The sequence below is a fragment of the Megascapheus bottae genome, chromosome 25 (assembly GCF_031878675.1).
Source record: "Megascapheus bottae isolate mThoBot1 chromosome 25, mThoBot2.hap1, whole genome shotgun sequence".
Lineage (NCBI taxonomy): Eukaryota > Metazoa > Chordata > Mammalia > Rodentia > Geomyidae > Megascapheus > Megascapheus bottae.
Genome location: NC_143533.1, coordinates 14,512,374 through 14,539,572, shown reverse-complemented (window position 1 = coordinate 14,539,572; position 27,199 = coordinate 14,512,374). Strand labels below are relative to the sequence as shown.

Genomic DNA, 27,199 nt, shown 5'->3' with positions numbered 1-27,199 from the left:
TATTTAGTGCCTAATCTCTGCCAAGTCAGTGTAAAAAATTTCAGTGAAATATTTAACTTCTTTAATCTGTAACTTAACTTCCACATATTATCTTCAGGAATTTTTATCTATCCTTCAATAAGTAAGTTGGAACTTGGCAAGGTTATACCATTTAGTTAATGATGACCTGGTTAGATAAAACAACAAAACATAAACTAACTTGGATTTAAACCTCGGTCAGCCACATTTGAAGGCGACAATACTTCACAGCACCATACCTCACAGTGACAGAAAAAGACTCTCAGTATAGGGTCTCTATGTCAATAAATGATCCAAAAGGAAATGCACAGAAGCCTCTCTAAGTAAAGGACAGCAAGCCTTTCGGCAAGGTCAAATTCTAAATTGACAAGTAAGACTCCAGAAGGACCTCAAAATCAGGAGTTGAAAGTATGAGATGAAACACAGTGTAGTCAAGAGGGAAATGTAGATTAAGTAGATACAAGATAGTGATGACTAATATGAATTATAAACATTTTCTAAAGCTATAAATTTTGTGTAGTTTAGACAATTAGAAAACAACTGAAACATACTATTAACAGTAACAGGAAGAGAAAATTAGAAAAAATAATTAGTGAAAATGATATGGGATGGCTAGAATGTAAAATAGGCTGAATATGAAAGCAACTGCATACAAATAAAATGTGGGGAGGGGAGGGAAATGGGTACCAAGACATGTGAAAGGGTATCAATGTATGTTAATTAATGCACCTTCTATCTGGCAAATATCATGTAACCCTTTTACTAATTACAATAAAAAAAACAAATAAAATGTGGGTAGATAAAATAATAATATAACTTTACATTTGCAGAGTGATTCTGATATGCTAATTACATTTATGTGTGCTAATAACATTTGTGTGCCAGTCCAGGCACCAAGAGTCTGTGAGACACTTATCTCCAATTAATCACCAGAAAACCAGAAGTGGCGCTGTGGTTCAAGTGGTAGAGTGCTAGCCTTGAGTGGAAGACCTCAGGAACAGTGCCCGGGCCCAGAGTTCAAGCCTATGACCCACCCCCCCCCCAAAAAAAATTAGAGAGATGAAAAATCTTTCTAGAAACAGATTAAGAAGTAAATAGTGTGCTATCAAATATACTACTAGGAAACACGCCATTTTCCAAGATTTTAGAAACTTTTCCATTAATGTAAGTTGGCTCAGAAACTTAAAATGAAAAATTAATGTTAATTGTAAGAATTTTTTTTTTTTTTTTGCCAGTCCTGGGCTTGAGCTCAGGGCCTGAGCACTGTCCTTGGGATTTCTCAAGGCTAGAACTCTTCCACTTGAGCCACAGCACCACTTCTGGCTATTTTTCTATGTATGTGGTACCAAGGAATCGAACCCAGGTCTTTGTGCATGCCAGGCAAGCACTCTACCACTAGGCCAAACTCCCGTCCCAAAACTTATGGTATAAGAAGCTTATCTTTGCTCCAAAGCACAAATGAAGTATTAGGAGTGAAAAAAAAAGCTCAATAATTTCAGAGCCTGCTGATCCTTATCCTACTTAAAAAAATCATAAATGATGCTCTAATTTTTAAAATAAAAAATATTTGATTATCTTTTAATTGTGCCAGGAGTGAAAGTGAAAGGTACACTAAGTAGATATAGCTCTTATTTCACATACAAAATAATAAAGCTTCTGGTCAATAAACCAATGTTCCTATTTATTGGATACACAGGGTTTTTATATAAAATTATTCATTAGAAAACAATTCCTGAGACACTTAAAAACATTTTTATTAAAAGAAAATAGTAGATCAAAACTACTTAATAGAGCTGTATGCAACATAATTAAAATAAATGACATTAAAAATTTACAGGAAGGAAATAAACATTATTGATTATCATACGTTAGCTTTATCCTAAAAAACACATTAAGGACTAAGTAAATATTACATTTTAGATAAATAAATGTTACTTTAAATTTTTGAAAGGTTTGCAATATAATCTTACCAATTCTGTGTGTGTGTGTGTGTGTGTGTGTGTGATGGGGCTTGAACTTGGCCTGGGCGCTGTCCTTGAGCTCTTCAGCTCAAGGCTACTGCCCTACCCTAGAGCCAAACCCCACTTCCTGTTTTCTAGAGGCTAATTGGAGATAAGAGTCTCTGGTTCCTTTGTGCCGGGGCTGGCTTTGAACCTTGATCCTTGGATCTTAGCCTTCAGAGTAGGTAGGATTATAGGCAAGAGCCACCACTCCAGGCTTCTTACCAATTCTTTACATTTTGAACTGACAATGATGAAGATGCTAACAACCATGAGGTAGCACAGAGAATGGTCTAAACAACAGTCAGATTGAAAAGCTATTAACAGGCAACTTAAAGGAATCTTAAGAGTAAACAAACAAAAAAACAACAACAAAAGCCCTAGCTTCAAAGAAAAGAATAGAAAAATCAGACATCACAAAATAGGCATAAAATTTTAGAGACCTGGGTTACTAAAATTAAAAAAATTTTAAAAATCTGAGAATTGATATTATCGGGGAAAAAAGTCAGTACTGATCAATAAGCTTTAAAGAAAAATAACTAAAATTCTGGGACATAATTACAGAGACCTAAAGGTATGAATGTAGTCCGAGTTTCTGTATTGCTTGGACTGTATCCATAGTATACAAAGATTTAAAGGCAACAGCCAAAGTGACCAAACTTCAATTTGGACGCTGAAGCACCTGTGAAATGGGCTTTTCTTGGTCATAATTGGCCCATGCACTTAAGATCAGGAGCCAGTGGGAAGTATGCTCAATGGGTGGCTTTAAGGTTACCCTTGGCCAAATCAGTATCAGCCTGATGGGAGGTCAGCCATGTAGGAGAAAGTCACCTCAATATAAGGTTTTGTTTGTTTGTTTGTTTGGGGTTTTTTTTTGGTGGTACTAGGGGTTGAGCTCAGAGATTTGCACTTGCTCTTGGTTGGCAGGCACTTGAGACATGTCCCTAGCCTACCCACTACTTTTTTTCAAAATAAAATCTTGCATGCATGTCTGGGTGGACCTGGATCCATCTATTTATGTTCTCTACATAGCTAGGATGACAGGCATGTACCATCACATCCAGCTACTAATTAAGATGGGGTCTAGCATTTATGCCTGGACTATCCAGGTACTATGATCCTCCCAACAGCTAAGATAACAGGCATGAGCCACTAGTGCCCAGCCTAAAATACTCTTGAGGCCACAACCTACAGCAGGTCGCATAGTCAAATTATTCACATTCCTTGGAAAGAGAGAACAGTCATCAGTTGTGTTCATCGGAGGGGGACACTGTCCAGGTGTACCCTGGACATATTTTGAAATCTCTGGGCTGCTTCTGCATCTGAAAAATAAGAAAAAAATAGCACAATGACAGACAACAAAGGAAAGAGACAATCATCAGGCCTAAGAACATAAAATAAGAAACAGAGAAAGCAGAAAGCAGATAAAACAGAAAATAGACAAGCAGCCATATCATTTGGAAGTAAGAGCAGTAGAGAAAAAACAAATTCTTTTCAGCAAAATAAGAAAAGATTACAGCAACAAAAGTTTCTCTTTCTTTCTTTTTTTTTTAAGGGAAAACCAACTAGAAGAAAAAAATGTATATTAAGACCTATCAACCTGACACAGAGATAAGGTGGAGTAGAATCTAGAGACCCATGTGAAAGCTGAATAATGAGGACTAATGTCATGAACTTGGCTGCTCAACCACCTTTGGATAAGAAAACATCTCAGAACTTTGAACTTAGGAAATTCCAACTTGTCTTGCACCAGGTCACGAGCTCCACAGAGCAGGAACCTATTTCAACAAGCAGCTTTGAAAAAAAAACAAAATACTTTAATATTTTCATTCCTATTAATGACACATTCTTAAAAAGTAATAGTGCTAAAAACCTATCAAAGTAAAATGCACTGAATAAAAATTAAACTTACTCAGAAAGATGTTCAGAAGTTGGGATACAAACAGAAACTGAAATTAGAAGAAAAGTTTTACATTGACAAGAGCATATGAACTATGATGAGTGAGAAAAATGATTTAGTAAAGAGCCCATATTGTGGTTGACCAAAAACAATGGAATATCAAAAATCTAAAATAACAATCATATGTACATACCTTTCTCCAGTACAACTTGGCAAGTATGAGTTTCATGTTGACTTAAGTGTGTAGCCATATTATCTAAGCCAGAAACATCAGTTAGGAAATCACAATTAAGGCACACTAGCGTAATGCCCCTATTAAAGAAAAATAGCATAAAAGGTTTTATGTTTTATGACACTCACATACAAGTTCAATGATCATTTTTTTTTTTTTTTTTTGCCAGTCCTGGGCTTGAGCTTAGGGCCTGAGCACTGTCCTTGGGCTTTCCTTAAGGCTAGTGTTCTACCCTGAGCCACCACACCATTTCTGGCTTTTTCTATGTATGTGGTACTGAGGAATCGAACCTGGCTCTTCGTGCATGCTAGGCAGGCACTCTACCACTAGGCCAAACTCCCAGTCCCTCAATGATCATTTTTTATGATTTGCTGTGTTGTAACTGTCACTTGTAATTTTTGTCAGATAAATATAGTATATTAAAATAATTCTCTAGAAAAGGGCACAGACATGTACTTTATTTACAGAAAGTAGCTATGCTTTATTTATAAATATTCAACTCTTAGATTAGCTGATGAAAGTTATAAATTTAGAGAACTAAGCCAGTTTTGGCTCCAGTAACAATCTTCATTAATGGAGGCAAATCTACATATTTTTTGCTACATCCTCACCTGCAAAGTGTGGCTTAGCATTCATTCACTTAGTATACATTTATTGGTGCTTTTTTTTTTGTTTTTATTTTTTGGTTGGTTGTGAGGCTTGAATCTGGGTCTGGGCACTGTCCCCGAGCTCTTCAGCTCTACCACTTGAGCCACAGCTCCACTTCCAGTCTTTTGGTGCTTCATCAAACATAGGAGTCTCAAGGACTTTTGTGCCCAGGCTGGCTTTGAACCATGATGCTCAGATCTCAGCTTCCTGAGTAGCTAGGATTACAGGCATGAGCTACTGGCACTTGGCTTGGTGCTATTTTTATAGACACTCTACTAGGAATTACAAATAATGGTGAGCAACAAATCAAATGCAGCAATCTAGTCACTATTTGGTAAAAAAAAAATTAGAAAAGAATGCTAACTGCTATAAAAACACATGATAGCCGCCATCAACTGCACATCAAGGTTCTCACCACCATCATGCCAGGCTAGTATTATTTTAACAATGCACTAACCAAAATAGTTAATAAAATATTGGAATATGAATGCTTGCATTCCCCATCATCCCATGCCGTTGAGCTAACTCATATGCTGGGGGTTCAACTACTCTTTCTCTTAACTGAACTCTAGAATGTTGAAACATGTAATGATGACAAGTGTTCAATGAGTTTAGAGAACTATTTTCATGGTCATCAAAAAATTTGCTGAGTACAGAATAGTTTTTACATTCACTCTATTTGAAGCACAGTATAATAGCTGATATATTAAATGTACATCTTTCTGACCTTAAGGTTTTAATTTAAAAATGTGTCCAGTGTAGTGATAATTTTTTTGTTGGTAAGTTATTTTAATATATTAAGGCTATAAAAATATTGAGCTGTTTCAGAGAACTCAGAAAGCCACAAAACATTAAATTTGTAATAATAAAGTAATTGGGGATTTGTTGGGTTAAGCATTTGACGTTCTGCTTAAAGGAAAATCAAGTGTAATAGTGTAAATGATGTTACACTGTTTAATTTGAACTGTAAATGATACTGCTGAAAAATATTTGGTCTGTTCCTTTTAAATGAACTTTATGTCTATCTGAAAAGCAATTGCTAAGAAGTCTTGATTTCTAAAAGAAGTATCTGTAATCTAACCTGAAGTGTGAAGTTATGCTGATTAAAATTTGAAATACCGTCATGCAACTTCTTGGTATAATTAATACACAGTGAAATAAATATTTGTAGAAAATAAAACAGGCTCTGTTGGGGAGGTGAACAGAGACAGTGAAAAAGCATGGATATGGTTCAAGTAGTTACTATGTATGTATGATAACGGAACAATTAAACTTGTTGGAATTGTTTTAGAATGAGGAGGAGGTTAAGGGAGAACCATAGAGAGTGTGAGTTTGATCAGGATACTTGGTATGTGTGTAGAATACCAAGTCAAAAAGAATTTTCTCTCTTATACAACTAATGTATGCTAATAAAAGATGAGAGGGGAAGCACAGCAAAGTTAAAATGTAATTAATTAGCTTAATTATCTGTAGTCTTTTCTATGAACAAATCACCCCCATAGACACTAAAACAGCCTCCCTGATAGAATAGGCTAATGCCTATTTCACTGCACACCATTCACTGGAAAAGGGCTAATAAAAGATGGGAGGGGAAGCACAGCAAAGTTAAAATTTAATTAATTAGCTTAATTAGCTACAGTCTTTTCTATGAACAAATCACCCCCATAGACACTAAAACAGCCTCCCTGATAGAATAGGCTAATGCCTATTTCACTGCACACCATTCACTGGAAAAGGGCTGAAATGCCTAATTCAAGCAGTCACTAAACATTTGTACTTGAAATTTATAATTCAGCTTACTGATTTAAAAATGTAGGAGGCTGCATATATTTGGGTCTTTACTAGTGAAAAATGGTTTGGAAAGGAGAAAAAAATATTGTGCTATGTTTGCAGATCAAACTAGAGAGATCTAGGTTGGTTCTGCTTTCCTTTTTTTTTTTTTTTACCTTTTTTCATATATATTTTATTGTAATTAATAGAAGGGTTACATTATATTCACCAGATGATTTCCATTTTTTCTGGCTATAGCTTTTCCAGTTTTAGAGATCTAGAAAATTTTTTAGAATCTCTCAAATTCATAATGAAAAAAATATGATCATACAATGGGATTGCTGTTAGTCAGCTTAATAACATAGAGCAAACATTTGAAGTTCATCACATAGTTAGAAACTTTTTTTTATAAGTATATAAATACAAATTAAATGTATTGGACTAACTTCTACCTGAGTTCTAGTCTAATAGCTTGCTGTGGACCTGTTATAGGCAGCAGTGGAATGTCTAAACTGAAATAACAACTTTTTCCCCAATCTACCTATTCTTGCTTGACCTTTCTTAGTATATATTTTAACTTGGCATTAAAGTTCAAACTAGTTATTTCTTTCTTCTTCCTTAAAACATTCACTATGGGACAAGTGCTGGTGACTAACATCTGGAATCCTAGCTATTCAGGAGATGGAGATCTTATGGTTGTAGATCAAAGACAACTTGGGCAAGAAAGGTCTTGAGACTCTTATCTCCAATTAACTACCAAAAATTTTTTAAAAAGGGAGATGGTTGGCAGAGCATAGCCTAGTTCTATAGTGCTTGCTTGTCATGCCCTGGGTTTGATTCCTTAGTACCACATACTCAGAAAAAGCCAGAAATAGTGCTGTGGCTCAAGTGGTAGAGTGCTAGCCTTGAGCAAAAAATGTCCAAGGACAGTGCCAAGGCCCTGAGTTCAAGACCCAAAACTAGAAGAAAAAAAAAAAGCTAAAAGTAGAGCTATGAATCAAGTGATAAAACACTTGAGGAAAAAAGATCTGAGACAGAGCTTAGGCCCTAAGTTTAAGCCTCAGCCCCAGCACAAAACAAAGCATTCACTATGTTAAGCATTGTATATTATCTATGTATGGGGTACTTTATGCTTGGCTGAATTTAAACGTATTATTTCATTAAACAGCCTGAAAAGTTAAGTGCAATAATTATTACCTAATTATATAAGACTATCATAAAAATGATGTAATTCACTACTAATGAGTGAGTACAGAGTTTCTTTCTTTTTTAGCAATCAAATTCTTTAGTCAGCTTAAATATCATTGTGTATTAAAACTTTAAATATGCAAGTTGTTTATAATTTTACTATACACACAATGAATAACAGGGCAGCCTAGAGATATTTATTCAACCACATTAAAAGTAGTATTGTTTTCCTAATTAAACTAAGTGAAAATGTACTAACACTAATTTTTGTGACTGCTGAATAACTCTGTATATTAAAATCTATTTGTTGGATATGTTAAATGAATGAGTTGTATGTCACTGGCATTATATCTTAATAAAAACTACATGTGACACAAAAATAATTTTTCTGCAACAAAAAAATAGAAAATTAATTAATTACCTGAGATTTTCTGAGTGCTTCTTAAATATACAAAACCTTTTACTTGGACGATTACTATGAAAGCTGGAAAGAGAAGAGATTTCAATAATTTTACTATAGAGCTGTCTTACTGATTTATAACTGTATTTGTAGAATACATTTAACAGTTTAGTTTTTAACAAAATGTTATTGCTGACATGTTTATCATCCCTGTTTAATGCAACATTTTATTCTTTTGTTTTTGAGAAGAGTGGTCCTGATAGTGGTCTACAACTCATGAGCAACCACTTCTCTTGCTTGTCTGCTGAGTAGCTTAGACTACAGGCATCCCCACCAAGTCTTGCTATTATCTTTTCATTTTCTAATGACATTTTCCCTGGCATATATAAAACAATGCATTTATTAAAGAGTTAACAAAAAATCCAACAAAGTAAAGATCATCAGACAAACATATTATCTATTAATGATCAAAAAAAACTAAACTTTACCAAACAATGTATTTCTATAATAAAAGTTATGAGAACCTCCCCCCCCTTTTCTTTTTGGTGGGTCTTTTTGGCTTGAACTCTAGGCCTGGGCTGTCCCTTAGCTCTTCAGCACAAGGTTACCACCCTACCCCTTGAGCCACAGCCCCACTTCCGGTTTTCTAGTGGTTAACTGAGAGAAGAGTCTCATGGACTTTAGTGGCCAGGCTGGCTTTGAACCTTGGTCCTCATATCTCAGCCTCCTGAGTAGCTAGGGTTACAGGTGTGAGCCATCGTGCCCTACTGAACAATCATTAAAAGTCACTTTCAAATCTTAGTATACTTACACACAGGGAAAGAGATAGAATTTAAATGATGTAGGAAATGAATACTACTTGAGCTAATACCACTACTTAGTATCTCTAAAATTAAACATTTCAAGAGTTCTCTACAATTACTAGTAGAAGTTAAAAAGCAAAAACAAACTTAAAAAAAAGTTAAAAAGCACTGGACAGTAAACCACTAGCGGCACTTCGTAACCCATGACAATAGCATTAATATAATCTTGGCAGTGCAGTAAAGAAAGCTTTCCTATACTGGAAGCCGAAGTCAAGTTTTAGGCATTTTATTTTCTTAAAATTTTTAGTTTCTTGAAACACACAGCCTTTTACCTAATTTTCTTGTGTGTGTGTGTGCGTGTAGGGTTTAGTTTCTTTTTCCCAGGTCAACCTGGACCATGATCCCAGGCAGCTGTGATGACAAATTCATACCACTGTACCCCACTTTCTAAAATGAGGTCTAATGTTTGGTCTAGGCTGGCTTTGAACTGTGACCTTTCTCATCTCCCCCCTCCCAAATAGGTACGATTACAGATATTATCCACTGTGCTTGGATAACCTCTGTATTTCTATGAGTAAAGCTGCAGGTAATAGAAACACTACTTGAGAGCTTATTCAGAAATACAAAATCTTGGAACTTCCTTACAAAAACTTTATTAATCTCTGGAAGTAGGGCCCAGGAATCTATTTTAACAAGTTTTATTTCAGCTATTCTTAGCAAGGCTGAATTTGAGAATCACTGGCCAATACACTACATAAATTGTTACACACATCATAGGAGCCCAGGTGTACAGAGAAAAATATTCTGGCTAACTATAATACCTAAAAAATATCTTCAGAAGGTACCAAATAGTCATTCCTTCAATGTAAAATAGTTGCTGCAAAGAGTTTACAAATTTAAGACAGGATTAAAAAAATAAAGTTTTTTTTTTTAAAGAGGTCAACAGATTGAGAAGACCTGAAATAAATACCAAAATTTTGCACATGTAATTTTTAATATAAACTTCTACATATAAACATTTATAAATGGAAAAAGAGAAAAAAGAAAAATACAATAAAATATATAGACTGCAAAATTTTATACATGTCTAGATAAACTAGTTATATTTGTTATAAAACATAACAATTTCATATGTAGAAGTTATAATTTTGTACATTATTGTTATATATATTGTTTCCTTAGATGAGTCAAAGATTTTGCCTTATTTCTAAAAAATGTAACAAAGCACCAAGCTTCAATGAAAAAGGTAAGGGACAGCACCCAGTCCCTGAGTTCAAGCTCTAGCTCTAGCATATATACACACAAAAAATGTATATCAATGTTATCTTTTGAATGAGATTCAAAAGCTTAGTCTCTTCAAGAAAGCATATTATTTTTATTCTACTTATCTACTGGCAAAAAGTTTACTACAATAATCTAGATAAAGCTAGATAAGCTTATCTAGATTTAATTTACAAATTCCACAACTTACAGTTTTATGTAGTAAGAAAAATGCAAAAAGGTCAAATGTGGTGGTACATGCTTATAATCCTAGCACAGAGGTGGAGATATTGTGAATTTGAGGCCAGCACGGGCAATTTAGCAAGACCCTGTCTCCAAAAACAAAAAAAGGGGAAAAACAACAAACTACCTTTCTTCTTCCTATTAGAGCTCCACAAAGTTAATAGCAATACAGAAATGAATCTAGAAAAAGAGAAAAAAGATTTATTATAATAACATTAATATTAAGACCTGTATTTTAAAAAAATCTCCTAGGCCAGGCATGGGTTGACACAAGGTCTATAATCTCATCACTCAGGATGCTAAAGTAGGAAGGTCAAAGTTCAAGACCAGCCTGAGTACATAGGGAAAGATTTTTGTCTTAAAGAAAAAAAAATTACTGCTGAGTTACATGATTATATGATATTACTGAAAGTTATTAAGCTATTGGTCATGAACAGATGAACTTTATTATGTGTAAATTATATCTGAAGAAAACTGATGCCCTACCTGACAGTATTTTCTTAATAATCTTGATTCTGTCTTATGTAATAATTTCCTTATCTAAACAACACACAAAAAACTAAGTTCAACAATATGTATGGCACACATGTCATTTAAGACACTAGAGGTCAAAAGAAGGCAAGCTGCCTGCCCTAGAGCTATGTCTGGGAGTAGGAGGCAAGGGAGAAAGGACCTGGCACAAAGGAAATGTCTAATACATATTTGAGCAATGAATGAATATAATCCTGAGTAATTAAAGATAAAAACCCACAGTGACATGTAAGAGTTCTGTGATTTCATGAGAGAAAGCAGAAGGGAGACAGACTAGAAGCCAGCCAACAATTAGTTCATTTCAGTTAAAAAAAAAAACAGGATAGAAAGATATGGTCAAAGTATACATTTTAATTCACTGTATGCATGTCACAATTAAATCACATTACCATGTCCGGTTAGTGTGTTAACTTAAAGAAAATTTAAGTATCAACAATGAAAAAATAGGTAACTACTTCACTCCAAGCATAACTAAGATTGCAGCTACGAATATATGAAAGGATAAGGAAATGAAAGATGAAAGAGCTGAAAATTACTTAGGCATTAGATATTGAAAGGTTTTATAGTCTCCAAAAACAACTCATAACTATCCGTGGTCATGTGATCAGATATATCTACACTATCACCAGAAAAAATAAAAGGAATTGGGGAAAACTAGCTACTAGATTGACTATGATGTTATGAGAGTAAATCAACTATTCTTCTAGTAACTTTTAGTGCCAATATGTAAAATATAACACAAACTCAGATATTTTAAAAATCCTGCACTTTCTGGTCTACCATGTAGGAACATTTTTATACTAGTTTTCTTTTGAAATTGAAAACACAATTCTTATTTTTTTTTTTTTTGCCAGTCCTGGGCTTGAGCTCAGGGCCTGAGCACTGCTCTTGGACTTTCTCAAGGCTAGAGCTCTACCACTTGAGCCTCAGCACCACTTCTGGCTTTTTTCTATGTATGTGGTACCAAGGAACCGAACTTGGGTCTTCATGCATGCTAGGCAAGCACTTTAACCACTAGGCCAAACTCCTGGCCCTGAAAACACAATTTTTCTAAGTTCAAGTAAGATGTTTTCCTTTGTTTAAAGGATGCACATCCTTGCCTTTGTGTTCCCCGAGTGTCATCTGTTCATGACATTTACTTAGGTTCCTACCTCTAACTCTATACTAACACAAGAAACCTAGTAAAGGACTTTTCCCCTACTATCCAATAATGACAACTGGTTCTCTTGGCACACTGTACCTGCCTAATAAGTATACAATGAATGTCTGTTAAAGTGTATCTGGATGAAATAAACTATACTATAGAATGGAGACTTAAAACAATTACTTCTATGTAGGAAAAAAAGCTTGCTGATATATAATTTTCTGAGGAATCATTGTACTATTTAGTAATTCACTTTATTAGTTTATGTATTTAGTGCTGGTACAGAGGCTTCAATTCAGGGCCTGGACACTGTCACTTAGATTTTTTGCCCAAGGCCAGTGCTCTAGGGCCTGGACACTGTCACTTAGATTTTTTGCCCAAGGCCAGTGCTCTGCCACTTGAATGAAAGCTCCACTTCCAGCTTTGTGGTGGTTAATTAGAAATAAATCTCTTGGACTTGCCTGTTTGGGACAGTTTTGAATTGTGATCCTCTGATCGTGGCCTCCTGAATAGCTAGGATCATAAGCAGGAGTCACCATCACCTGGATGATTCACTTCACTTTTTTAGATTATGTCTATAAAGACTTACAAACTATAAGCAAACAAGGTACAGTAATTTAAACTCAGCCCAAATATTACTACTTAAACAGAAAAATCACTTCAAATTATAGTTTGTTTTCTTTGAACAACTTACTATAACAATGCTCCAGCAATTTCAAGATTTTTTTGCCATTTTATTTATTATTTCTTGATTTAAAGATTTTTGGGGGGGAGGTCATGGGGCTTGAACTTTGGGCGTGGGCGCTGTCCCTGAGTTCTTCAGCTCAAGGCTACCATCCCTACCCCTGGGCCTGCGTGCTTTCCCTGAGCTCTTCAGCTCAAGAATATCACCCTTAAGCCACAGCCCCATTTCCCATTTTCTAGACATTAACTGGAGATAAGAGTCTCACAGCTTTTAGGTGCCAAGGCTGGCTTTGAACCGAGTCCTCAGATCTCAGCCTCCTGAGTAGCTAGAATTACAGGCACGAGCCACCGCTCCCTGCTTGTTTCAAGATTTCTTTGGGGTGTTTGCTGGTCCCAGGGCTTTAACTCTGGGGTGGGCACTGTCCTTGACCATTTTTGCTCAAGGATAGCACTCTATCCTTGAGCCACAGCTCTACTTCCAGCTTCATGGTAGTTTATTGGAGATAAGAATTTCAGATATTCCTGCCCAGGCTGACTTTCAATTACAATGACCAGATCTCAGATTTCTGAGTAGCTAGTATGACAGACATGAGCCACTGGCATCCAGCTTTTTTCAAGATTTTTTAAAATCTCATTTTGAGGTATTTAGGGAATCTCATAATTAAATCGAACAATGTTCACCTGTGTGTGATGTGGTAATGTACTAGGTGACATGGTAAATCAAAGAGCCCTTTCTCAGGGATAATAGATAGATAGATAGATAGACAGACAGACAGACAGACAGATATATTTTATAGGTAGAGAAACAGATGAATGGTATACAATGAAGAACAATGGAAAGAATAGTTGTGAGCAGACACGTCCAAGATGGTGCACTACGAAGGAAGGACAGGTTATTCTGGGGGGTAAGGGAAAAAGGAAAAAGCCACTGCTTAAGATGAATACAGGGGCCAGAGCTGGTGGTTCATGCCTATAATACTAGATACTTGGGCGGCTAAGATCTGAAGATCATAATCATAGCTCAATGCTAGTCTAAGCAGGAAAGCTTCTAAGAATTTTATCTCCAATTACCCACCAGGAAACTGGAAGTGGAACTGTGGCTCAAAGTAGTAGATCATTAACCTTGAGCAGAAAAGCTCAGGGACAGCACCCAGGCCCTGAGTTCAAGCCCAATGACTCGGGGGGAAAAAAGAAAAAGAAAAGGTAAGTATGAGAGAAAGTGCACTTTGAAGAAGATTAATCAATTTATGGGGCTAGGAATCTTTATAGAATGGATAGGAACAGGCATGACACTATAGAAAATAAAAGATCATTCGAGAGGCTACTGAGTTCATATTGAATTTTACCCTTTTAGAAAATGAAGCTTTCTTACATAGACTTCAAGCACAGAACAAGAATACACACTGATCAGAAGTAAATATACTATTCAGTATGAAGCATCTAAGGCAGTAAGAGAAACAAGCAGACCAGACTTACCAAACCTATGGCAATAAAACCTTTTCATGTAAGGATAACAATGAGTAAGAGCTATGTGTAATCATTAATTGCAGGGTTGGGGGTTCACTGGGATTTAGAGAAGAGTTCAGAAGCAGGCCAAGAGTGGCAACTCCTGCCTTCTATAATCCTAACTACTCAGGAGCCTGAGCTCTGAGGATCAGTAAGAAAAGTCTATGAGACTTTTACCACTAAGCAGCATAAGTAGAAAGTAGAAATGTGTCTCAAGTGATAAGAGCAACAACCTTGAGCAAAGTTTAAGGGTTAGTAAAAAAACAAAGTGATAGTGTAAGGTTCTGAGTTCAAGTTCCAGACCACACCAACACACATAATAAACAGGGGTTTAGAAGGAGCATCTGGAGCCAACTAAGAATGATTTAAAAATAATGGATTTAGAAGTCCTATGGTTGTGTGTGTGTGGGGGGGGGAGAAATCCTGTGATAAATGCAAGAGGAAAGGGTACAATGACCCTTGGTTTATGAAATACAAACCATTTTTGTTTGATCTCATATAAATGAAGGGAAGAATAAAAGATTCACTTAGGAGCCAGGGGCTGGTGGCTCCCATCTGTATTCTTAGCTACTCAAGATCACGGTTGGAAGCCAGCCTGAGCAGGAAAGTTCCCCATGAGACTTTGTATCGCCAATAAACACAAAGGCTGGAAGTGGCACTGTGGCTCAAGTGGTAGAGTGCTAGCCTTAGGCACAAAGAAATTCAGAGACATCACCTAAGTCCTGAGTTCAAGCTCCAGAACTGGTTAAGAAAAGAAAAAAGCAAAAGATTCATTTAAGAAGAGATCAACAATCCACCAATGATTTGTACACAATCACTATTTGAAAAAATCCCTGGGGCCTGCTTTATGGCACTCAGGCTATGAGCTAAGGCCACTGTAGTAGCTGAGAGGGGTGTATAGTCTTAGGAAGCCATGATGTACAGTACAGTGATATAAAAGTGCTTCAGGGGATTATTTCCAACTGGTAGTCAACATTCACACAAAATGATATCTGAGAGAAATAGATAGTCAAGATCACCATGTGAAGTTCTGGATGGTACTATTTGGCTTACTTCTTTTGAGATGTCAGTACATCTAGAATACCTACAAAACAGAATGTACACAGTTGGATTTCACAAAATGGAAGACTAAAGGTTGAAAGCTAAAATGAGAGCTGTAAACTTACCAGGAAGGAGAAGGCAAAGAGTTGAAGGACAAGGCAAAGAAAAAACTGGAGGCTGAAAAGAACAGTTTCAAAACTGACAACAATGTCAAGGAGGAATGAGAAAGAAAAACATGAATAGGAATTGGAAACAAGGTTTTTGCTTTTTCATTGCTGTTTTGGTTTTCTTTTTATTTTGTTTGTTCATTTATCTGTCTTTGGGAGGGTGAAAGGAGGGGGAACAGAAATGGAGGGACAAAGGGTGAACAAATACAGCAATGGTACTCACTAGGTAATGTGTGTATTCATTTACCCAGCTTATGTAACTGTAACCTCTCTCTACCTTACCTTTATAACAGCAACAAAAATTTTTTTAAAAAGAAAAATATGGATAAACACAGGACAGATAATCTTAAAGGAGCAGTGTTAGTTGGTAGAGATGGTACTCAAAAGAATCATGGCTGGGCACTGGTGGATTAGGCTGTAATCCTGGCTACTCAGGAAGTTGAAATCTGTATGTTCAAACTTTTTTTTTTTTTAATTTTGCCAGTCCTGGCTTTCACTCAGGGCCTGAGCCCTGTCCTTGGACTTTCTCAAGGTTAGAGCTCTACTACTTGAGCCTCAGCACCACTTCCAGCTTTTTTCTATGCATGTGGTACCAAGGAATCGAACCCAGGTCCTCGTGCATACTAAGCAAGCACTCTACCACTAGGCCAAGCTTCCAGCCCCAAGGTTCAAGTTTTATGTTGTTGGCCTTTATGCCACTGAAGAATAGCAAAGAGGATGCAAAATATGCAAAATTGATTCTAGTGAAGAAGTGACTATTAAATTACATGAGTGCTGCTAGATGACTAAAGAGGTCAAAATTGTGAATGAGATGGAATAATAGGGGAAAAAAAAGGAATGAAAAGTGTATATGATGAGATAAAAATGGTATGATGGTAAGAAAGAGGGTACTAAAATTTTCCAAGTGGATGTCAAGTGCTAGCACTAAAGAAGTCAAGATACCAGAAGGTCAGGCTGATCACAGAGGAAAAAAAAACTGTGAGGGAAGTACTGAAATTTAGAACGCAGCATCCCCTAATGATCAAGAAGTAACAGAAACCAGAGCAACAAATTATTTCCAGCTTGTACTCAACATATTATGATCAACACGAAACTCAGTTATATATTTATTTTATTTTTTATAACTGGAACCTCACTTTGAATAAGCAGCATATCAGATTTATATTTGAAAACCTTTTTGATAACTTAATAAAAATCTACCCTGAAGGAATGAAGTGTTCTCCTACTTGTAAAATCCAAATTACACTAATATGTGCTCTAGAGTTTCCATAGCATAAATAACAGGAATTCTAACAGTTCAAAGTAAACTAATTAATGAAGAAGAATTCCAATACTGACATCATGGCCAGAAGATTTTCTGATTTTCACTGAATAGATTTAAGTATAGATGGCTGAATGGCCAAACAGTCTGAAAGATGGATAGCAGAGAAATGTCTCTGTTTCTGTCAAACAGACCCATGGGCCGAAGGTGTGACTCAGAATCAAAGTGCCTGCCTACTAAGTCTGAGGCTGATTTCCAAGGGCAGTACTGGGAAAAAAGAAAAGGAAAGAAAAGAAAAAAAAGAAATAGACTCAAGGCACCATCATCACTGAAAGTCCTGAAGTCCCTTTAAGCAACAGCTCTGAGGATAACTCTCAGGAGAATAAATATGTTTGTGTGGCAAACATGTTTAAAATATTTAAATTTTTGTTTAAAAAATAACAATTTTAGGGTAAAATTAAACCCCAGAGAATAATTACTTCTCTATAACAAACCTATTTAATTTTATTAGTTTAATTAGCTGTACTTAAAAATTCATTATAGCAATTTCCTGAATTGCTATACTTGAAAATAAATACTACCAGACAGTATTTTTTAGCATCTTGAAGAGAAGAAATGGCTAATAAAGTAACTGTCTTCAAAATAAAAACTTCCTCAACTATAACCTTAATTGCAATTTACAGATGAACTCATCTTACCTCATCATATGATTTACATAGGCTTTGCTACAGCTAGTGTTGTATCTGCAAAAACCACAGTGGACATACGTAGGAAAATGGTTTGCAAAATCTTTTATTTCAGAAGAACATTCAATGCACTTGTGAACGCCCCGATTACACCTTATAGAGACATAAAAAAACATGTTTTAAAACAAAAATAAAACTATTATTACTCTATTAAAGTATGCTTTTACACTTGAGTTTAAATTGGTACTATATATCAAAAAGAAAACATTACCTTAAGTTCCTCAATGATGTATTGACTTTACTTTTTTTATTGCTATTAACCAATGTGCTTTGTTTCTTTTGTATATTAGAAACTTTTGATTTGCATTTAGATTTACTTCCATTAGGTTTACTTGCATCAGATTTGGTTGTATCAGGTTTACTGGCACTCAATTTGGTGGGGGATTTAGCAGGTGTATTTTCAGTCCTTGGAGGAGAGAGTTGAAGAGTGGAGCTACTCGTACTTATGGGAGGTGTGGTTGAAGGTTCTGACTGAAGGGGTGCAACTGAAGCTCGAATAGTAACCTACAAAAGTAAAGTGAACATTTCACTAAAAAAAAACCCATTAAATTAATATTAAAATATCACTGTACAGAAAGAAACATCAAGTATTTTGAAAAAAGCACAGATATACTGAGTTCCTATTTACTCTCAATGTTCAAGCCAATTAAATGAAATTAAATTTGATATTTATTCATTTATATATTTCATATTGCTGTCAGTTATGTTAACATAGTTATTAATGAATAATTAGGAGTTAATGCAATTGTATGAACAGTAAAGAGCACATACCATAGATATTTTTGTGCTCTGATATAACTACAAAATGTACAAATGTAGAGCTCAAAACTTAAATAACAAAGACTGGAAAATAACTCTAGAAAAAGTCTGTATTATCCTCTGACAACTATAAAACAAACCCATCTACAGTAAACATGACCTCTTCTCTTTGAAGTTCATTAACTAGGATTTATGCTTACAAATTTATGAGAGGTGTTACATCAAGCCATGTAATGTGGAGAGTTTAAAATTTAGAATTTCCTTAAAAGGAACTTATCCAAAGTTCATTATGTACTGTTCTGACAATGGAGAACACAATTACCTACCAACACTGTCATTAATCACTGACGATATTCTCCTCATGTATTAAGGAACAGTCTATGATGATGAAGTCCTTTGAAATACATATGGCTGGGTATTATACTAAAGCACTGAATTAGGAATCAAAGGACTATCCCTTCCTAGACATGTGACCTTGAGTAAGTCACATCTTCTTTAAGTTTTTTCATTATCTATAGCATAAAGCAATACTTCCCTAGTGTAATTACTGGACTGTTGTAGGAATTAAATAACAGAATGTATGAAAAAGTACACTTAGAATCAAGCAATTATAAGGTGCTATAAAAACATTTAGTATCATTATCATTAATATTATTATTAATAAGGGAAAAAATGAGAGAGGACCGCTCTGCTTACATTAGTGTTCTGCATGTCTAGTCCCAGCATGAAATGAATGGATTGCAGGGAAGGATGCTGGACAGCTTCTCTTGCTCTAGGTCTTCAGAGCATGGCTTTATATTGTTTAGTTAATTCAAATAACAGACATACCCACATTCAAAGGTAAGTACCCAAAGCCAAATATAAATGTTTTGGGGATTATTTCAGTTTGGATTATCCATGTCTCTGTTTCCCTCCACTGGAGCAAATATTCAAGAGCTGACTGTGTGTAAAGAAGTTAGAGAAAACAGATGTATATAAGGCAAAAGGGAAAAGTAAATTACATTCATCAGTATGCAGTCAGACATGTGTTTGCTCACTTAAAACACAATGCAGTCCAGCAGCAGAATGTGCTTCTTTGAAAGTAGATTCAATAATAACAACTTCAACATCTGAAAACTTACAGCAATCAAATCACATTACAAAGATGAAAAGAAGGTAATTCCTTGTATCTAACATTTGATAATTAATGTTCTAAGACCAGCATATATACTGTGCAATGTAGAGCTCATAAAACTAGTCTATTAATACTGAAACAATTCAATGATCCAGGGAACTGCATTTTTATGCAGTGGGATTCCACTATAACATAGATCCCACCACAGAACTAGTAAAAAAAATCTATAATTGGTCTTAAAAATGAGGTCATTGCTATAAAATACTATACTCAATAGATAAAACTAGACAAGTGTTAATTTTTATTATTTAAATGTTGTATGCAACACTTGAACTCACTTTTGTTCCGGGAGGCAATCCTTCCAGTTGCTTAGGTTTTATAAATGTTCGATGATGCTGAGTCTTGTGATCTATTTTCTCCTTGCATGTCAAAAATTGCAGTCTGCATTTTGTGCAACGGTGTATTCCTTTTTTCTGTTGGAAAATAGCAAAAAGGAAGGAAAATAATTTCTATAACCACAAATATTATTTCCTGAAATTGCTGTAACAATTTTTATACTTTATCATCATAAATGATACAAAGGTATCATACTATATTTTAAAACTTGTATTATGATTTTAGTTTCAGAAGTACTTGAAATTATACAGGAGCTGGACATGAAACTTCTACTAGCAGTCCTAACAACTGTGGTGATGAAACGTCTTTAAATTTTAAATGTGAAGTACTAAAAAGACATGACACTGAGAAAATAAATTACACTACATTTTTGCTTATAAAGTTATTTTAAGGTTTTTTTTCTATGTCCAACTGGGTGACAGGTTGGTAATGCCATATATATATATATATATATATATATATATATATATATATATATATACACACACACACACATATATATATATCCGCCATTTCAAAGAAATTTATAAGGGGCCAGGAGTTTGTGCTTGACTAGCATGCACAAAGGTCCAGGTTTCATCCTTGGTACCATCTACATAGAGAAAGCCAGAAGTGGTGCTGTGGCTCAAGTGATAGAGCTCTACCCTTGAGAAAGCCCTGAGTTCAAGCCCCAGGACTGGCAAAAAAAAAAAGAAGGAAGGAAGGAAGGAAGGAAGGAAGGAAGGAAGGAAGGAAGGAAGGAAGGAAGGAAGGAAAGAAGGAAGGAAAGAAAGAAAGAAAGAAAGAAAGAAAGAAAGAAAGAAGAAAGAAAAAGAAAAGAAGGAACAAATTTATAAAATAACTAAAAGTAATACTTTCTGCAATGATGAGAGATTCTAGAGTTATACTGTCTAACAGGTGGTGTCTAGCCACACGTGGTTACTGTTCACAAATAATAAATGTTTAAGGGGAAGGAAATACTAATTACTCAAATTTCAACACTGCGTATATATATGTGAATTGAATTATCACATTGTAAATGAAAAATGTGTAAAACTATCTTTCAATTTATTATTTTATTTTATTTTGCCAATCCTGGGCTTGGGCTCAGGGCCTGAGCACTGTCCTTGGGTTTTCACAGGGCTAGAGCTCTACCACTTGAGCCACAGCGCCACTTCTGGCTTTTTTATAAGTATGTGGTACCAAGAATCAAACATGGGTCTTTGTGCATGTAAGACACGCACTCTACCACTAGGCCAAACTCCTGGCCCCTCAACTCATTATTTTAAAAGGCACAAAAATTCACTAAAATGTTCAAAGCAATACAGAAGAACAACATGTTAAAATTCTAGCTGCATTTTAAGATTACTTTAGAAGTGTGTACATTGGATTATATCACAGGTACAAGTAACATAAACAAATTCATCTACATGTGGTCATAAAAGGAGGAAGAGAAAAATATGGCCCAAAAAAAGAAAACAAAGGAAGATTATAGCAGGACAGAAAAAAAGTTCACCAGAGTTCAGTTCCAGGAATTTTGTCCTCTATAATAATGCTCTAGCTATCAAATCTAGTTTCATGACTTGGGATAGAATCTACCCAACTGCATATATTACCTTACTACATTACTATTATGTCTAATATGGTTCTCAAATCCATGTAGACAAATCTGATCTCTGGATTTTCTATGTATTTTGCTTCTCCCACCCAGTCAAATATTTATGTCTAATATGGTTCTCAAATCCATGTAGACAAATCTGATCTCTGGATTTTCTATGTATTTTGCTTCTCCCACCCAGTCAAATAGGTTACTTCTTTGGTATTTCCCAACAGCTTAGAATAACAGAACTTTATCATTATAGCTGCTTAGGACAAAATAAATTCATTAATTGTCTTCTACATTCTATATCTAACACATAAAAAACAAACGAATAAAAAACCCAGCAACCAGTCAGCTCTACTTGCAAAGCTTATTTCCAACAATTGCTAAAATATTTCTCCAAGCAATTCATCTAGACTATCATAAAACAAAACAAACCACTTCTATCTTCTTCCTTTTATGTCTTTCCCCCAGAACTAACTAGTTATTCTTAAAATATATAACCTTCCTGTCTCTTGCTTAGAAGAACTGTTCCTCATCTGCTGAAACCACAATGGTCTCCTTGCCAAATTTTGAGTAGCTCAGGTACAACTCACTTGACATCAATGCAACTCACTCTCTTCCACATTTCAACACAACATACGCCTTCATTTCCTTTAAAGAGGCTCCTCTGGCCGGGAGTTTGGCCTAGTGGTTAAAGTGCTTGCCTAGCATGCATGAAGACCCGGGTTCGATTCCTTGGTACCATATACATAGAAAAAAGCCAGAAGTGGTGCTGAGGCTCAAGTGGTAGAGCTCTAGCCTTGAGAAAGTCCAAGGACAGGGCTCAGGCCCTGAGCTCAAGCCCAGGACTGGCAAAAAAAAAAAAAAAAAAAAAAAAGAGGCTCCTCTATGACCAACCATGTATACAAAAGAGTAACCATTCTTCTACCACCTCCTCCATCTGTGGCACTCCTCACCTTTACAGTTTCTACACAGAGTACTTATCTCTAGTATGTGCATACAAACATACACATGTGCGCACGTGCACACACACATGCACACTTTTGTCTACTATAATGTGAATTCTAAAATAAAACATAAAACAACCCCTGGCCCTATAAATAAGCATTTATTAAAGAAATTAATATTGAGACAAAAAGCAGATAGTGAAAAATATTTTGAAGTAAAGATGTAAGTTCAAATATGTTCATTTCACTTAATGAATGTTTTTCTACATTCCTAAGATAGAACACATCAATACTAGTCTCTCGGTTGAACTCAAGTCTCTCTTATACATGCATGCAATCTCAATGTTCTAAGAGTGATAAAGATAACAGAATTGGAATTTTTAATAACATGTTGAAAAAGAAATCAAAGATGTACTCTCATTGTGGAGTTCTCTTTCCTCATTTATAAAATAGAAATAATAATATAGACACAGTGGTTGCAAACATTAAAATATCCTGCTACTATAAGGTAACTGATTGGTTCATGTTAACTGCTTGCTTTTTAATTACCTAACAAGCTTATTTGACACATCTAAAATTTTTCCATTACTTTTTTTTTGTTGTTGTTGGTCATGGAGCTTGAACTCAGGGCTTAGGCGTTATCCCTAAGATGCTTAAGGCTAGCACTCCAAGGCCGGGAGTCTGGCCTAGTGGTACAGTGCTTGCCTAGCATGCACGAAGGCCTGGGTTCAATTCCTTGGTACCATATACATAGAAAAAAAGCCAGAATTGGTTCTGAGGCCCAAGCAGTAGAGCTCTAGCCTTGAGAAAGTCCAAGAACAGTGCTCAGGCCCTGAGCTCAAGACCAGGACTGTCAAAAAAAAAAAAAAAAAAAAAAAAAAGCTAGCACTCCACCACTTTGAGCCACAGTACAGCTTCTTGTATTTAACTGGAGAGAAAAGTCTCAAGGACTTTCCTGGTTTAGCTGCCTTTGAACCTTGATCCTCAGATATCACTCTTCCTAAGTAGCTAGGACAGACATGAGCCTCATCAATACTTGGCTCTTCCATTACTTTTAAAGTCATATTACCTGGAAGGTTAACTTTAAAATTATCGAAAAACTAAGACAATTATTTTCTATTTTTATTTTTCCTAGTCCTGGGGCTTGAATTTAGGACCTGAGCACTATCCTTGGGTTTTCTCAAGGCTAGCACTCTACTATTTGAGCCACAGCACCACATGTGGCTTTTTCTGTGAATGTGGTACCACTAGGCCATACTCCAAGTCCCAGAAAATAATGTTTAAAAAAAAAAAAGTGAGGAGGGCTGGGAGTTTGGCCTAGTGGTAGAGTGCTTGCCTAGTATGCATGAAGACCCGGGTTCAATTCCTCAGTACCACATACATAGAAAAAAGCCAGAAGTGGTGCTGAGGCTCAAGTGGTAGAGCTCTAGCCTTGAGAAAGTCCAAGGACAGGGCTCAGGCCCTGAGCTCAAGCCCAGGACTGGCAAAAAAAAAAAAGAAGGTGGGACTGGGAATGTGGCTTCGTTGTAGAGTGCTTGCCTAGCATGCACAAAGCCCTGGATGCTATTCCTCAGTACCACATACACAGTAAAAGCCGGAAGTGGTGCTGTGGCTCAAATAGTAGAGTGCTAGCTTTGAGTAAAAGATCAGGGACAGTGTCTAGGCTCTGAGTTCAAGCCCCAGGATTGGGGGGAAAAAAAGCTTATGATACATAGAACTAGCAATTCTGTTAAATGTACTAATAAAGTCATCTTGATTAAGTTTATAATTCCATTCAGTTATGCCCAGTCTCTCATAATTATACAAATTGTAAATATACTGAAGGGTGCTTGACAATCCCTCTTCCCTTATTTACTGATGTCTTCCTATCTCTTCAAACAGAAATAAAAAATTGGGCACCTGTGACAAGACAACTCTAAATATAAAGATTTGATTACAAATAGCACAGCCCACATACTAGGTTCACACACCTCATTTAGTTATCATTCTTCTCATATTCATCTTAGTAAAGAATTAGGGAAATTATATTATTCCTAATGAAACAGAATTACTCCTGTACAGTTTACTCTCTTTCAAAATTAAAGTCCCAAGATAAAATACTGAGCATTTAGAATAGTATTTCCCAAACTGCTGCTCAAAAAATTTTAAAAACTGTTATTCAAATAAAGGGTCCAATTGTCAAACAAGTTTGGGAGATCATACATACTATATCTTTTGCTTGGAGATTAACAATGTCCATTAGCATATTAAAAGTTCTGAGAAGTCCTGTTTTAAAAAACAAACAAAACTGTTTAATTTTGTTAAGTTCAGGCATTTATAAGACTTATTTACGAGTAACATTTTAGTGGGAACCCTTACTTACACATTGCTGGGCAAATGTAAAATACAAGATCTTTTTTTTTTTTGGTGGGTCATGGGGCTTGAACTTGGCCTGGGTGCTGTCCCTAAGCTCTTCAGACTGCTCAAGGCTACTGCCCTCCCCTTGAGCCAAGCCCCACTTCCTGTTTTCTAGGGGTTAATAGGAGATTAAGAATCTCAGGTCCTTTTGTGCTCGGACTGGCTTTGAACCTTGATCCTCAGATCCTGAGTAGCTAGGATTACAGGCTTAAGCCACCTCGCCCAGCTTAAAATACAAGATACTGTCAGAACTTCTCAAAGGTGGTGCCATCTGTCACAACTTAGGTCATCCCAAATTTATTTGGAAATTGCACTTTTCTGATCTTTCCAATTAATAACCACAACTTGAATTCAGGATTTAGCTAACACTGGAAAGTGAAAACTTTCCTACAAAAGGTAAATAAACTGATGTGCCAATCTAACAGCACTGCTGCTGTTGACAGCAGCACTGTTGCTCTTTGTGGCACGGAAGAGCAGGATTAGTGTTGCATTAAGACTTTTTATCTCAATAAAGCAACAATTGAATTGCTCAGGAAAAGAACCAATAAGTATAATATCAGAAGGAAGAACATAAGCACTAACACAGCACAAACAGCAACAATTATCCAGGAAACAAGCCATGACACAAATGTAATTCTCTGCCAGAGTTCATATTTTGACTAATCAATTGTTTCCTTTGTTGTGTCCCTATGAAAGGCCACTTTGGACCAATAATGACAACACATATTATAAAATAGGGGTTAGAAAAATGTGTATGGGGGGCCTGGAGTGTGGCCTAGTGGTAGAGTGCTTGCCCACCATGATTCCTCAGTACCACATACCCAAAAAAAGCTGGAAGTGGTACTGTGGCTCAAGTGGTGGAGCACACTAACCTTGTGAATTCCCAAGGACAGAGCCCAGGCCCTGAGTTCAAGCCCTAGAAATAGCAAAAGGAAAAATAAAAGTGTGTATGGGGGAAGGGGAAGAATTTGAAGAAAAAGAAGAAAATGAGATTATAAATCTTCAATCATCTTTTTATCATTTCAAACTTATTTTTTTTTACCTCTACCTGATAATTCTTTCCAAAATCAGTCCCATACATACTTTTAGATTCAGAAATAACCAACTTTATTTTATGTGCTGGTCCTGGGGCTTGAACTCAAAGCCCAGGCACTGTCCCTGAGCTTCTTTGTTCAAGACTAGTACTCTACCACTTGACCCACAACTCCTCTTCTGGCTTTTGGGTAGTTTTTGTTTTTATTTTTATTGTCGAAATAATGTATAGGGGGGTTACAGTTACATTCATCAGGTAGTAAGTACATTACTTCTCGCACATCAATACCCCTTTCTCATGTTTTTGCCCGCTTTTCCCTCCCGCCATTGGGTAATTTTTATTAGAGAAAAGTCACAGATATTTCTGACTAGACTGGCTTCAAACCACAATTGTCAGATCTCAGCCTCCTGAGTAACTAGGATAACAGATATAAACCACTGGCAATCGACTAATAACCAACTTTTATACATTCAATTTATCTTTTCTATATTCTTGCTTCCTATTCCTATTTTTCAGAATTTTCACTATTTATAGGCCATGCCATCACTAGAAAGGAAGCAAGGGAAAGAAGTGAAATTTTTACAAGTAATTCAACATAATATGTATTTACAAATAGATATTTGTACAACTCTGCTCCCTTGTAGGATAAGTATAATTACCATTCTTGAGACATAATTGTTTCACTAAAAAATGAAATAAAAAGTTAATAGATCTCACCTGATGCTTCATATAATGATGCATATAGGGTGTTGCAATTTTAATAACTTTGAGGCAAAATGGGCATAGTAAATTCTTAGTATTTTCATGAGATGATCGAAAATGAGTTTCCACATCAGAAAATGATGATGATCTATAATTGCAAACCTAGAAACAGAAAGATTTCATCTGAAAATTTTTATCTGATATGCAAATGGTAACAATAACCGATCTTTTATTTAAAAGAGCATTATACACTAGTAATCCAGCTCTACCACTTGTATAACAAAGAATCTGACCAATAAAATTACTACAAGAGACAAAAACATTATCTTTAAAGGAATGCTTCCCCAAATATAACTAGGTCCTACATTACTTGTATAACAAAGAATCTGACCAATAAAATTACTACAAGAGACAAAAACATTATCTTTAAAGGAATGCTTCCCCAAATATAACTAGGTCCTACATTTAAAAATTAATATTAATCTATTACTCCCTATCTAGTAATCAATTTTCAAGCTTTGGAACCTCTTTTTTTTTGGGGGGGGGGGAATTGATCATAGTGCTTGAAGTTGGGGCCTGCATACTGTCTCTGAGCTCTTTCACTTAAGATTAGTGTTCTACCGGGGCTGGGAGTTTGGCCTAGTGGTTAAAGTGCTTGCCTAGCATGCATGAAGACCCGGGTTCAATTCCTCGGCACCACATACATAGAAAAAAGCCAGAAGAGGTG

General features: G+C 35.8%; 1 protein-coding gene across 7 annotated transcripts in view; it reads right to left on the bottom strand.

Annotated features, from left to right (window-relative positions):
* Window positions 1–27,199, bottom strand: part of Znf280d (zinc finger protein 280D) — a 72,356-nt gene that overhangs the window by 10,251 nt on the left and 34,906 nt on the right. For 3 of the 7 annotated variants that reach the window (XM_090358340.1, XM_090358341.1, XM_090358345.1), the window contains exons 11-17: window positions 26,488–26,634; window positions 19,754–19,888; window positions 17,754–18,046; window positions 17,495–17,635; window positions 8,178–8,240; window positions 4,112–4,230; window positions 3,931–3,967 (exon numbers count right to left, since the gene is read on the bottom strand). In XM_090358340.1, coding sequence (XP_090214466.1) covers window positions 3,931–3,967; window positions 4,112–4,230; window positions 8,178–8,240; window positions 17,495–17,635; window positions 17,754–18,046; window positions 19,754–19,888; window positions 26,488–26,634 — 935 coding nt within the window. Of the gene's footprint in view, window positions 1–3,206; window positions 3,341–3,930; window positions 3,968–4,111; window positions 4,231–8,177; window positions 8,241–10,589; window positions 10,643–17,494; window positions 17,636–17,753; window positions 18,047–19,753; window positions 19,889–26,487; window positions 26,635–27,199 lie in introns of all 7 variants that reach the window. The other 4 variants (XM_090358342.1, XM_090358343.1, XM_090358339.1 and 1 more) reach the window with 3 other exon arrangements.